Source organism: Cataglyphis hispanica, chromosome 8 (genome assembly GCF_021464435.1).
Source record: "Cataglyphis hispanica isolate Lineage 1 chromosome 8, ULB_Chis1_1.0, whole genome shotgun sequence".
In the NCBI taxonomy this organism is placed as follows: domain Eukaryota; kingdom Metazoa; phylum Arthropoda; class Insecta; order Hymenoptera; family Formicidae; genus Cataglyphis; species Cataglyphis hispanica.
In genome coordinates this window covers 7,618,605-7,632,075 of record NC_065961.1, presented here as the reverse complement: position 1 = coordinate 7,632,075, position 13,471 = coordinate 7,618,605, and the positions used below count along the sequence as shown (strand labels likewise).

The following is a 13,471-nucleotide window of genomic DNA, read 5'->3' as shown; positions in this document are numbered from 1 at the left end:
TTTTATACATAACTCTTTTCCATTTTGCATTTTTATCATCGATAGTTTCCTCAAACAATAAATTAAAATTATTTAAAAACAAACAGAATAACGGGCGCTAGAAAATTTTTAGAAGTATATATAATTAATCTATCGGATATCATAACATATGTAAATAGAGATATTCTCGTTACGTAATATATGTATTGAATATTAAAAAGGAATTATTTTCAAATACAAGAAATAATATTAATATACATTCGTGGATAACAATATCTAAAACATATTACACATACATATACATTTCATATCTGTCCTTAGTTTTACATATTTCCTTGTCTTTCTATTGTTAGCGGTACAACCTTGAAAGCTTGGATAGCTCTGTGTAATATGATAATCAAAATATATTTTTTTTGTAATAATAATAATAATTAATTCCTTATCGAGTATTAATCAGCAGTTTCTTAAATTCGCGTTTAATAGTAAAATCATACAAGGCTGGTATTGACTATCTGCTGCTATCGTCAACCGATACACACAATTTTGTGACGACATCGCATTGGTAGCAGTGCTCGTACTAAAAGACGCAGAAAGAAATGCATAGCCATTAGTCGGATCGCAGTCTACGTTGATGCTGGTTGATATAACAGCTGGTTGATAAGACAGAAACTGTCTTTACAGCGACTTTTATTTACGCGTGACGATGAAAGAATCGAAGAACGTAAATCAAGGTATGTATGTCAGAAATAAAAAATAGGAATAAATAAAAAATATAGGAATTGCATGGAGAATTGTTTAGGAAATGATTGCTTCTAAAAATTTCTTTATAAAATGTTTTATAAATTTTTTATGAAAAAAAAATTACAAATTCTAAAAGACCCTTTTGTTGAGAATTATATATATTGTATATTTTAAAATTAAAAATTTCTTTCTAATTTATTTTAATCAATTCATATATACTTTATATACGGCGTCGATCAAGAACAGAATTTTATCATTAATATGCCATTAAAAAATATTCTGATTTTTTTGTAAAATTTTTCTGTCACTTTACGAGATATTATTTATACACGTATTAATAATCTTTATATTATCTTTATATTAAAATTATTATAGAATTTCTTACCAGAATTGAAATTTAATTCCAATAAGTTTTTACTCCATTTAAAGCGCATTACGGTTTAATAAAAGTCACTGTTGCTGCTATGATGTAGCGATAAACTAAAGAAAGCAGCCAATTATTTATTAAATGAAAAATTAAATTATATTAACAAAAAATATATTTAAATAAAAATAAATATATAGTGTTAAAAAAATGAAATAATATAATAATTATAAGTAAAATATTATCAATTATACCGATTATATATATAAGTATTATATTTTTATCGTGATCGACAGATCTCGTTATTATTTTTGTGCATATCTATTCAAGGATTAATGCTATATATATGTTACAATCATTCGCGTAAAGAAATTTCAAACGCGCGTGAAATGCTCGTCATATCCGCGTTGATATCAATACAGCTGCGTATATCAATACATAATATACTTACAACGCAAATTTACTTAACACGCGAGTGCATATTAGTGAGTAAATTACATACGACCTTTTTATTTACTTTGCAAATTCTCCATGTGAAAACGATGCTCGCGAATCATGTATAAAACTTCATCTAGTCCTGTATTTTTGTGACAGCGAGACGACTGTATATTTGAAAACAGGCGAGCTGTTTATATATGTACATGATCCAAAGAGCAAATCTCATTAGTCATTAAATTATCCACTATCTTTATGTCTTTTATATTGCTCGCATTCCGCATTCCTAGAATGAAATGAATGTATCATCTGTTGGGAAAAAAAATGAATGAAATAGGTGAAGTTAGATATTACATTATAGTTAACTAAGAAAAGGATAAAAATTTTTCATAGCTAATAAGCAAGACAAGAAAGTTATATGTGTAAATTTACTGCCGCAAAAATTTCTATCAACGCTCGAAGTATAAATAAACGGAGCATGTTCGATTTTTATTTACGTCTTCTCGAATTTTATTTTTATTTACATTTTAAATTTTATCTACATTTAATATACGGATTTTAAGAGTAGAAAGAGAAAGAAAAATAATATTTAGGAAATATAACTAAGAGATATGTATTTGCGATAGTAACTGGAAATGTAAATATACATTTTTTATGTCACGTTTATTTTAATAAATTAGCATATGATTAACGGTAAGAATCTGAGACTTTTGAAAGAAACTCACAAGTCATAAGCCATATGTTGAGAATATGCTGATGAAACGTTCGAATATTTGCATGAGAATGTGATATCCAACATATCAAGTGTCTGAATGAAAAACTAATAAGTCCTGTGTTTAGCTATATATATATATCAAAAATTCTAATATTAGTTATATTAAAAGCGCATCTATTTACACAATCGACAGTTATTTACACAATCAAAAAAAAAAAATTTTTTGTAATGTCAATATTTGAAAGATGCGCCAGAAATGACATAAAGAGAAGTAAGCGCTCCACTTTCGGATCATTTTTATCTGTCTGTATTTTTCGCGCGTATATCATTTCTTTCGATCATAAATGCAAGGATATACGCAAGAAAAATTACATAAAAAAAGTATACATCTGCTTGTTTCCACGTGATGAATGTATCGTGGAATATTTTGCTTACGAAATACTTCCGACCTTCTGACACGACGTCTCGACTCGCGCGTCAACCATCAACGTCAAATTGTCTTGAAGTTTGAATTAATAAATAAATGAATAAACCATAGACTCGAAAAACAAGCAAGATAGGCATCTTGCCCAGCGAAAGAGACAATGTCATACGATTGGCTATCGAATAGAAAAATTTTCGAGACTAAAAATTCTCTATTCGATAACCAATTACGTGACATTATGGGCCCTTACGTTTTCATGCTGGCGAGCTCTTCCTTATTGATATTGCATTCGCCATGCGTGAAAAATCATATGAAGAAATCAACACTGCATTTTAATCTCACTTGCACTTGCACTGCAATATCCTCCCCGACAGCCCCGGATCCCGATTACTTATCGCGACGCATTATACGTCATGACGATAGGTAAAGAATCTTTCTTTTTTGAGTACGCACTCGTATGTCTCACCATGTTTTACATATTCCAAAGATAAAATAGGTAATCCGGGTCTTTTGGAAGAAAAAAAAAAGAAAGAAAAAATCGAGAAAGCATATCGGAAACGTCATTGATTGTTAGTGATACAACCAAAGCATTGACATTTTCCTTATATTTGCAGAAAGTGATGTTTCCGCGTTATGCATCGACGTAGCAAAGGTGAAATCATTGGCTGGAGAATCGCGGAAATCCGTAAGTTTTTCTCCTTATTCTTTAAAGTGTATTTTCTTGCAATGTCATCGTTGGTAATTATGTTTGGATTCTTATCCAAAAATATACAAGTCCTTTATTTTTTTATTATTTATTAATATTATATATATATATTTTTTTTTTAAATTAAAATAGTAATTAATATATATATATATATATATATATATATATATATATATATATATATATTGAAATAATTGTATCTCAAAGTTTATAATTTAAAGATATATTTTCTTTTCACATATATTGATATAGATGCTCATTACCTATTTAATTGTTGTGCAGTGAACATCTATATCAATATATGTGAAAATATATCTTTAAATCATAAATTATATATATATTAAGAATTTACAGTAAGGGAAAGAGAGAGAGAGAGAGAGAGAAGAGTCTATGTATTGGAGCTTTTTTTATATTATGTAGTATAATATAACAAAATCAAGTCATCAGCAATTAATATCAACATTGCATTATTAAATTGAGATAAAATATAAAATACAAATCCATTTACATAATATCATTATATCAGCAATTATTATTTATTTCACTTAAGCTTGATTTTGCTAGCGCAATAAAAAAATGAGGCATATCTCAATTATCATATCATATTATTTTCAACTCTATTAATATGTATAATTTTCTGCCTTTTAACTATTTGTAGTACTATCATTAAAGATGTATGATGCTAATTTTTTTATGTATATATTTAAATAATTTTTTATTTAATATTATAATCTTGGTAAAAATGATTTTTTCTCTCAATTATATATTTCTAATTATACATTATATAATATTTTAATATGATAATAAAATATAATTTTTTTCACTAGTTTTAAAAAATTTATATTGCTTTGATCTATTAAGATTATTTATTAGTCTTAAGACTGTATTCCATTATATATAAAAAATTTATTAAATTATTGAGATATTTGTCTTTTTTTAATAATGGAATCTTAAAGTATGACAAAGTAACAGAAATTTAGAAAGAGAACTATATGAATAAAATATATTTTAAGAAAGTGCTGAGATTAAAATATTAAAATGTTGCTAATAAGAGAGTGTGCTTGGCTAATATAAAATTCATAATATCAATTTATATCAATGCATGTTTTTTTAATACATCTCACAAATTCAAGAAATATCTATTTATATTTGTAAGAATTTTATTAGAATCAGATATTTTGACTCACACACACATACACATTGCAGATATAGATATTATATTTGAGTCTCAATCAATTGAAAAAAAAAGAATATTTTAGTATGATATGTATGTACAAGAATTTGAATATTCTTAAATAAACAACCTAAAAGTTATAACTATTTTTTCTGTGGTAAATTCATAATAATGCATGGTTGGCTATCTGAACAGTTCACAGGTATGTCCACGGTGTGTGGTTTTATTGAATTTTGTTCCATCATTCCGTCCTGGCTTTCCCATGTTATCACTGATTGGTCTACGAGGGTGCAACACACTTCATATTGCTTACGATGCTTAATTATCTGAGCGGTACGGTTTTCTGTTTTTTCATATCATAATTTTTTTAAGAGATTGGTGAAGCCTCTTACCATATATAAAAATATCAGGTATATTTGCTATTTAATATTGAAAAATTTTTTTTTCGGAAATTGCGTAATTGCTCTATATTTTTTTCATTTTTCTCATTTAATGTTATTCTGCAAGATTAGTAAAAAAAAAGTGATAGTTGCAATATTCATTAAACTATTCCAACATTTGCTCTACATTAGATATAATTTAGCTATGTAACTATACTCTGCATTCAGCAATTTTTATTGATTGTTATATAAAGCAAATATCTGAAAATTTCATTGTGTAATTGGCTCATGATATGAAACTGTCAGAATTCAGCTCTTCATCGCTATGTTAAGACTTGTACTAACAGATACTGCAAGTTATGTTTATCTGCAGGTGATAATATGTTGTAACTCTTGTTATTTACTATTAAATAGATTAATTTGATTATTTGTTATGTGATTATATTACTAGGTATAGAGAACTCGTAATTATTAATAATATTAATTTACTATTTGTAAGAATTAAAAAATTTTCCAAGTTATATTGTTTTTGTTACGCAAAATGAATATTTATTATGCGTAATGATCCATTCACCTTTCGCTTAAAAGGGATAAGATAGAAATTGATACTTTTTTGTAACATAAAATAAATACTAATTTATTTAATTTTTTCATAGGAATGTAACAATGCGCACGATGCCGATCCAGGAGGTTGGACCCCATTACTGGTACTGGGTGGTGTCACTTGCTGTCTGGGATCAGCATTACCAGCAGGATATAACATAGGTGTTATGAATAATCCTGCTGATGTTTGTAACATTTCAATTTGCGATTTTATCACACATATAATATTATTGGAAACTATTTACATTACCAATATTCTTGACTTATAGCTTATGAAATCCTTTTGCAATGACAGCATCAGGGAAAGATATAATATACAATTGTCCAACCATGAGCTGCAGATACTCTGGTCTGCCATAGTATCAATCTTTCTAATTGGTGGTGTATCTGGATCTTTAATCGCTAGCTGGCTAAGTGATCGATATGGACGGAAAGGTGCGCTGAGTATTGGCAATATCTGTGGAATTGTAGGAGCTATTCTGTTCTTGCTTGTACGACACGTGAACTCGGTCGAATTTTTTCTGATTGCTCGAGTGTTCGTTGGTGAGTCGAAAAATCATGATTTAACCTGTTTTTTTTTTTTTTTTAATTAGGCTGCTAATTAATGTTAAGAATACAAAATCTGTGGGATCGAATTGAAAAAATGTGAGGGCAAATATCAAAAACTTTATTTCTTCAATTTGATTTTTGAATGTTCAAGATTTAATAGCGTTTCTAAATGTCTGTAGGACTTTCCGGTGGTCTAGCCACTTCCTTGCTTCCGACATACATGACGGAAATAGCGCCTTTAAAATTACGGGGTGCTGTTGGAGTTTTATGTCAATTAGGCATTACCTGCGGCGTGCTATTGGGTCAAATCGCCGGGTTGGAGACCGTCCTAGGTACTCCTGAATCCTGGCATATCATGTTAGCGTCTTTCTCACCACTATGTGTCACTGCGCTGTTAGTGACTGTCGTTTTGCCAGAAAGTCCAAAGTATTTATACATAATCAGAGGAGAACAGGGAAAAGCGCTCAAAGGTATAACTTTTATAAATGATCATTGGGATATATTTTAATGCAAGTAGTCTGACTTTCATATAAGAGTTTCTCTTAAATTTTTAATAACTCCACCAGTTGACTTATATTTAATTTTGAGTTTTTTGAATTCCAATTTGTTTTAGCACTCAGTCGTTTGCGCAATATGGATATTATGCTCTTGCAAAACGAGATTACTGATTTGCAACAAGAACTGGCGATGAGAAGTACAACCGAAAAATGGAGTATCCAACGAGTACTAAAAGAGCCGACCGTAAAACTGCCGTTGTTCCTAGTGTGCCTAATGCAATCCGGCCAGCAACTCTCCGGCATTAATGCAGTTTTTTATTATTCGAATTCGATATTTCTCGGAGCTGGTCTCGGAATTACCGGTGCTCAATACGCGACTATAGGCACAGGCATCGCCAATATTCTCATGGCAATTATCTCTGTGCCGATAATGTCCTTATTTAGTAGAAGGAAAGTACTGTTTCTGAGCTGTTATTTATGCATGGGATGCCTTATAGCTCTATGCATTTTTATTCTACTAATTGTAAGTATATATGAATAAATTATTTTTATTATATATTATTAAGTTAATAATATACATGGTGGGCCCAAACATTCCGGCCAAATTTTGAAGTTTTATAGGAAATTTAATTCTAAACAAAAAATTTCCTATAAACAAAGGTCGAAAAATACTTCCTTAAAAAGTTAGCGCCCAAAAACCTTTAAAATCACGGTTATTCTATATATTTTTACAAATATCAGGAAATATATCAATGTATGTTTTTTAACGAAAAGTATCAAAAGTTGTAGAAAATTAAATTTTCTACAAAATCTCCGGAACGTCTGGCCCTATCCTGTATATAAAATATAAAAATATCATTAGTATATATATTATAATTTTAATAATACAAATGTGATCATTTTAAATAATTTAAAATAATATGAAATTTTGATATGATATGAATATGTCTTAAAATTGACTCATCTCTCTACAGCAAACAGCTCCGTTCATGTCAGTACTTTGTACCATCGCGGTACTTGCGTACGTTATATTTTACGGTATCGGTCTCGGTCCGATACCGTTTTTCATCGGATCCGAATTATTCGATGTCGGTCCTAGATCTGCTGCTATGTCATTAGGAAGCGTGTTTAATTGGGGAGGAAATTTCGTCGTCGGTATGCTATTTCCTTCGCTAGAAGCCGCGATCGGCCCATACGTTTTCCTAATCTTCGCCGGAGTCACATTTATCTTAGCGCAAGTTAATCGGTATGTACTTTCGACTTTTAATATAAGTAATTATATTAAATTCAACCCGCAATTTTCTCTACTTGTGATGTAATCAAATAATTAAAATAAAATATTTATTACAGAGTCTATTTGCCCGAAACACAAGGTCGAAGTACCACGGCTATAGCAGCAGCCATGACTCGAGGTTTTAAATCGAGACCTAATGCAACATTGGCCATGTAAATCGCTAACACTTAACTAACACGTAACTTGATAAGTATTTTTACATAACGGTTAAGTACTTTTTATACGGTTTTTTAACAGAATCATCAAATCATCATGATATGAATGATATTCGCGTATTATTCTCATTGAATCATCTCACGTTAAACAATCTGTAAATAACTCTTTCCGATGCAAGACTATATATAACTTATTTGAGCAAGAGCCAAGTGTATTTTGCAGATAAATTTTATACATATGGCTATTTGTATATATTCTATATTCCGAATATTGAAAATAATAGCGTAAAATGATATCTTACACATATGATAAGACGATTAGAGTACGTGACTAAGATTTTTACATTTATACATCTCATACATACATACGTCTACAATTATAAATTTTATATTGCCATCACGATATTAAAAGGAATCACTGCCGATATATGACATCAATTTATTCCAAACAGATCTGCAATATTTAATTCTATGTTCTTAAAAGATCTTATTTACAAAATTCTTATTTCTGTTGTATTTAGAGTAAATATATATACATAATTTATTTTGTTCAAAATACACTAGCACTTATTGTATACTAAATTTGTCATATAATTGATCCAGTTTTTCGTAAAATACCAAGCATAGAACCGTATGCGGCGCTATTCTTAACCATGTTGGGAACGTTCCTTTGTATAGGCCAGTCAAACCCTCTGTGCGAAATATCTTGACGAACGCGTCTCCAAGCCCTTTATACAAGGTACCCTTCCCGATTGCGTCTGTCTCTGTATTTGCGTAACAAACAATTTGCAATATTTAAAATATAACAAATGCATCAAATGTGCTTTCTAATGCTATTCAAAAATTTATCAATATAAATGCGATATTGACTTTTCGATAAGTTTTTCTTCTTTCTCTTTCTCTAATCAAGTCTTACTCAAAATTCTAAAAGCTGTAAGATCGAGGCATATTAATAGTAAAACTTACTAAGATCGTATTTATAGTCACGCATGCACATACTACATTGTATTTATAGTCGCGCATGCCAAGTTAATATAATGTTATCGTTATAGCCAATACGAATACGGCTTCTAATTGCCAGTGCAATATGAAAAAATATTTTATTATCGAGTAAGATTAATAAATTTTGCGTTCCTTATGAACGAATCTGAAATTCGACGTAATTTCGATTTGAACCAACTTGAAATTTTGCACATTGTTTAATGATGTAGTACTTAATAAGTGTGGCCTTCGTTAATATAGTAGTTTTAATGTGATCGTACTCACGTTGATTGTACAACCGCGTCGCTAGAACATCGAACGGCTGCACGGTGACGGCTACACAACTGCCTCCGATCGTGGCGGCCAGAAAGGTCAACAATATCGGACGATCTGGAAATATCTGAGAGAAATTAAAAACGCTCTGTTGCTACGAATCTCACACTGGGGAACTATTCTAGATTTTTTTGTCCAAAATTGAAGTATTTTTAAATTTATAAATTTTTATTAAATATATAAATTTTATTCGTGAAATTGACATCGTTATTAGCGGCCCTTTGTGCGATTGTTTTATTTCCTTTAGTTGCTCGTCAAAGTTGTTATTACGAACAAGCAAAGGAAAATTTTCTTTTCCCCTACTGTGTGAGGAGAATGATATTTAATAATAGTCGCAATCAAATATTACTTACATCCAGCGAGCGTAACCAATCGGATGCTAATCCGAAGGTAGTCAACTGCGTCGCCGAGCCGACGAATATGCGCGGCAATCCGGCGTACCATCCTCGATATAGGCCCCGAACACCATTTTCCGCCCAGAGAGACTTAAAAGCGTCCCATGATCCCGAGTGACTATGCTGATAGCCCACGGCAATGGATGTCGCAGATTGCGCTTGTATCTGCGTCTTGACCTAGAATAATTAAATGATATAATTTACTTGTACGGCGTTATTAACTTACTCTTATTAACTATATTTTTAGGCACAAAAGTACTTATAATCCTAAATATCCTTATTAAATCAATTTTTGCCCAAAGTATTTATATGTATTTCAATTTCTAATTTTCAATATTTATACTTTAAGTATTAATACTATTAATTGTGTTATCTTTTATCTTGCGATAGACAAATTGTTGGTTTCATATAAAATATAGAATGAGAAAAAAATGAATTGAAAGCGTTATAGTTTTAGTGAAAAATAATTACCAAGTAAAATGGACTGCCGAGTGCGGCGCCAACGCAACCGGCAATGCCGGACACCAGGACGGTCCGCAGGATATTGGTATTGCCTTGTGTGTCGACAATCAATTCGTATCTCTGGGCGGATTTGTACGCGCCCAAACGAATACCATTGAGTACGACTTGGAAGGCAAGGGCTGGCACGAGTCCAGCCTGCAGGGCGAGCACGCCCTCGTGCTTGGCTATGAGATACGCCGCGTGCGCGGTGTTTTTATATATCCTCTTGTACGAACCTCGTGCTTCCAGTTCACCCTGCAACTGTAGTCGTACCTTCACTACGTCCACGGGATTCGTAAAGAAGCCAGCGCCTACAGCCGCTAAAGCGCCGATCGCGAATTCCGCGCCCGGCCTGATAAATATTAATAGAGATTAATATTATTATAATTAAGGATAAATATTAATAAAAAGAATGCGATAATTTTAAATATAAAATATCAAATGTGATAATTTTAAATATACATCGAAATTTAATCTTATCTCTATTTCTACCACAGTTTATCTAAAATAGTTATCCTAATGTATCCTAATGTATAGTTATCACATAATGTATAGTTATCCTAATGTATCCTAATGTATGTAAGTATCGAAAAATTTATTTACATAATTTTTTTTTAATTTCATGTAATTTTTGTTATATTTTCAATTATATTTTCTTGTAATTTATATTTTTTTTAAATATTTTAAATATTATTTTCATGTAATTATAATTAATTTTTTTTAATCTCTATAATAAAAAGAGATAATTTTTTTTACACAAGTCGCGATCGAATATTTTTAATTCAATTATCTTTGAATTTAGTGCAAAATTTAATTATCAATTTTATATTTTCAAATTTTTTTTTTTTAAATTTTATATCACATTCTCGTATTTCCGAAAATCATCGGACATAACTACAATTACAAAAATATCTATCGCGTTGATCGCACATTATCAGTCTTACAATTAAATAATTGACCTTTAAATTATAAAAAGTAAAACTTGAAATGGAAAGTAAAAGATCCTATTATAATATTAGTCTTTACACTATATATTTTTTCTGTGGAAATAACGGCTCTCTACATCAATCGAAGAGAGAACGACCTAATACACATCGCACTTTGCATAGTCGCATCAAAATGACTAGCTAGTTTTGATCTTTTTCTATGATTTCAAATAGCATCAATTGGACAAGCTCCAATTTCACTGCCATACAGTTTCAATTATGTAATAATCGTGTATCACGCCTCTCACCGGTGAACAAGTTAGGCAACAAACGGATCGAGTTGAAAACCACAAGAATCAGAAAAAAACTTACGTTTTTTTATCACTGTCGGATGTAGTCATTTCTCGGAAGGAAACGGAAAGAATGGATGTCCAGTTTTTCACGTTATATATCACGCACGCGTCCCGCAAACAACATACAGCTTACATATATCGGACGCGGCGCCGGCGTCGCGTACTTATATCGAACTCAAGCTACAACTATGTACTAACTCTGGTGGAATTTACATCATATTTCACATGTATTTGAACATGTGATAACTACAATCGCGTTATCATATCATAGTATTAGTTTAAAATTATCTTTAATAATCATCCTTAGAGTGTGCAGACAAAAAACTAACCGATTTCTCTTTTTCTTTTTAATAATATGTATGCTTAATAAGAATTTTTATTAGATATTTTGATATAACAAGATATTCACAAATCATACGAATTTTATAGATTTGAAATTTTATCATGGTTTGCAGATTGTTTTTTACAAAACATTACCTAGGCCCTACAATTTGCATGCAACTATAAATGCAATTATAATTAAATTAGAATTAGATTTACAGTTATAATTAAAAAGCTATATACACTTTATACAAATATAAAAAAAGAGGGTAATTCTGTATTTGGAACAATCAATGTAAATTTGTGTCTTGCTTGTGATTTCAATTTTGAAACAATATTACTACGCAATGGATAAACTTCCACCAGCTTTAGAAATCTTTGCAATCTCTTCCTTAAATTTTGCAATAGTTTCTTTTGCCAATGTCAATTTTTCTTTGAGATCTATCACTTCTAGTCTTATCTTGTTGCGTGCCTCCAGAATATCTTTCATTGTAGACTCTTTTTTTGCTTCAACTATAAAAATAAATATCGAAATTTATTCATTATAATTAAAAATTATTGGAAATAATGTACTGTTATACAAACAGTCTGTATTATGCCGCCAAACCCCAAGAGTCATAGGTCTACTGGAATTTAACAAATGTTGCATTAATGCCGTTGGGTCTTGAAAGACTATTTCCTCATAAAATTCAGAAACTAAGCTTTCTTTTCTCAACTGTGTTTCAGATGTTGATTGAAACAATTTCAATACATGATATATCGTTACCTAAAAAATTGTAACGTCTCTACTTAAGCAATGAAATAGTGATAGCTTACATAATTTTTTTTTGCTAATTTTGCGATAAGCTTTTCACTTACGGGACGTTCATTTGGATCGTGAAAGTAGATTTTAATGACTATTTCGAATTCTCCCCAGCCAGTTTCTGTTAATTCATATGGTGACTTGGTCACAATTCGATTAGGATTATTGTAACTCTCATGCAATTTAAAATGCACCTTTTTCACATAAGTAGACATATCCTCGTTATGATATGGCTTGACATACACAGTCCACTGATGTGTATGACCATCCTCCTCCCTTTTTTTGTCAAAGTAACGTGCCACATTGCCATAAACTATAGGTTTAACAATGGTAACCCCCTGTTGACAAACAGCTGGTGATAAAATAATGTTGAATTAATCTCTGTCATTTTTAGTATTATAATGTCAGAGGTTATGCCGCCAAAACGTTCCAAGATAACTGTTTTATCACCTTTACTCTGCCGCCAGAATCTGGACCGAATTCATTTGTAGAAGCCATCATACTCGCGAAATTTGAAATCGCATATTTTTCAAATATAAAAAGTTAGTACTAAAATATTTTTATATCCATTATTTACATTCAATTCAAACAGCACAACAGCATTTCTCTTTCTTCAAACTCTCATCTGTTTACTTCAATTTCTGAGCGCCATCTGACAGACGACAAGACTATTAGAAACTAATAAAAAAAATCGCTTATTTATTTATCTATTAAATTTGAAAATGCAAAAGTTTTTAGGGAAAGAAAAAAAATTTTAAGTATAGAAAATGTTACCTTTTTCTATCTCAATTTTATCATAAAAGACATTTTATCCTTACCCAATTTAGGTAGTAAGAGAATTTG

General features: G+C 30.5%; 3 protein-coding genes across 6 annotated transcripts; 1 reads left to right on the top strand and 2 right to left on the bottom strand.

The window, feature by feature from the left end:
* The first annotated feature begins 465 nt into the window (after nucleotides 1-465).
* On the top strand, nucleotides 466-8,205 carry LOC126851359 (solute carrier family 2, facilitated glucose transporter member 7-like). Of its 4 annotated transcripts, none has more exons than XM_050595247.1 (9): nucleotides 2,998-3,081; nucleotides 3,273-3,343; nucleotides 4,734-4,871; nucleotides 5,575-5,683; nucleotides 5,791-6,064; nucleotides 6,250-6,540; nucleotides 6,684-7,090; nucleotides 7,542-7,813; nucleotides 7,918-8,205. In XM_050595247.1, the coding sequence occupies exons 5-9, from the start codon at nucleotides 5,794-5,796 to the stop codon at nucleotides 8,015-8,017; spliced, it is 1,341 nt and encodes a 446-aa protein (XP_050451204.1). In that variant the 5' UTR covers nucleotides 2,998-3,081; nucleotides 3,273-3,343; nucleotides 4,734-4,871; nucleotides 5,575-5,683; nucleotides 5,791-5,793; the 3' UTR covers nucleotides 8,018-8,205. The 4 variants fall into 4 exon arrangements, with proteins under 4 accessions (XP_050451201.1, XP_050451202.1, XP_050451204.1 ...); XM_050595246.1 differs by having other exon boundaries at nucleotides 2,999-3,081; nucleotides 5,575-5,706; XM_050595244.1 differs by lacking the exons at nucleotides 2,998-3,081; nucleotides 4,734-4,871 and adding an exon at nucleotides 466-710 and having other exon boundaries at nucleotides 5,575-5,706.
* A 230-nt stretch (nucleotides 8,206-8,435) lies between these two features.
* On the bottom strand, nucleotides 8,436-11,671 carry LOC126851362 (solute carrier family 25 member 35-like). Its single transcript, XM_050595251.1, has 5 exons — nucleotides 11,525-11,671; nucleotides 10,197-10,578; nucleotides 9,684-9,902; nucleotides 9,283-9,397; nucleotides 8,436-8,780 (listed from the first exon to the last, which is right to left on the bottom strand). The coding sequence occupies exons 1-5, from the start codon at nucleotides 11,551-11,553 to the stop codon at nucleotides 8,584-8,586; spliced, it is 942 nt and encodes a 313-aa protein (XP_050451208.1). The 5' UTR covers nucleotides 11,554-11,671; the 3' UTR covers nucleotides 8,436-8,583.
* A 484-nt stretch (nucleotides 11,672-12,155) lies between these two features.
* LOC126851364 (YEATS domain-containing protein 4) lies at nucleotides 12,156-13,253 on the bottom strand. Its single transcript, XM_050595252.1, has 4 exons — nucleotides 13,079-13,253; nucleotides 12,685-12,966; nucleotides 12,412-12,592; nucleotides 12,156-12,339 (listed from the first exon to the last, which is right to left on the bottom strand). The coding sequence occupies exons 1-4, from the start codon at nucleotides 13,127-13,129 to the stop codon at nucleotides 12,167-12,169; spliced, it is 687 nt and encodes a 228-aa protein (XP_050451209.1). The 5' UTR covers nucleotides 13,130-13,253; the 3' UTR covers nucleotides 12,156-12,166.
* Between the last annotated feature and the right edge of the window lie 218 nt (nucleotides 13,254-13,471).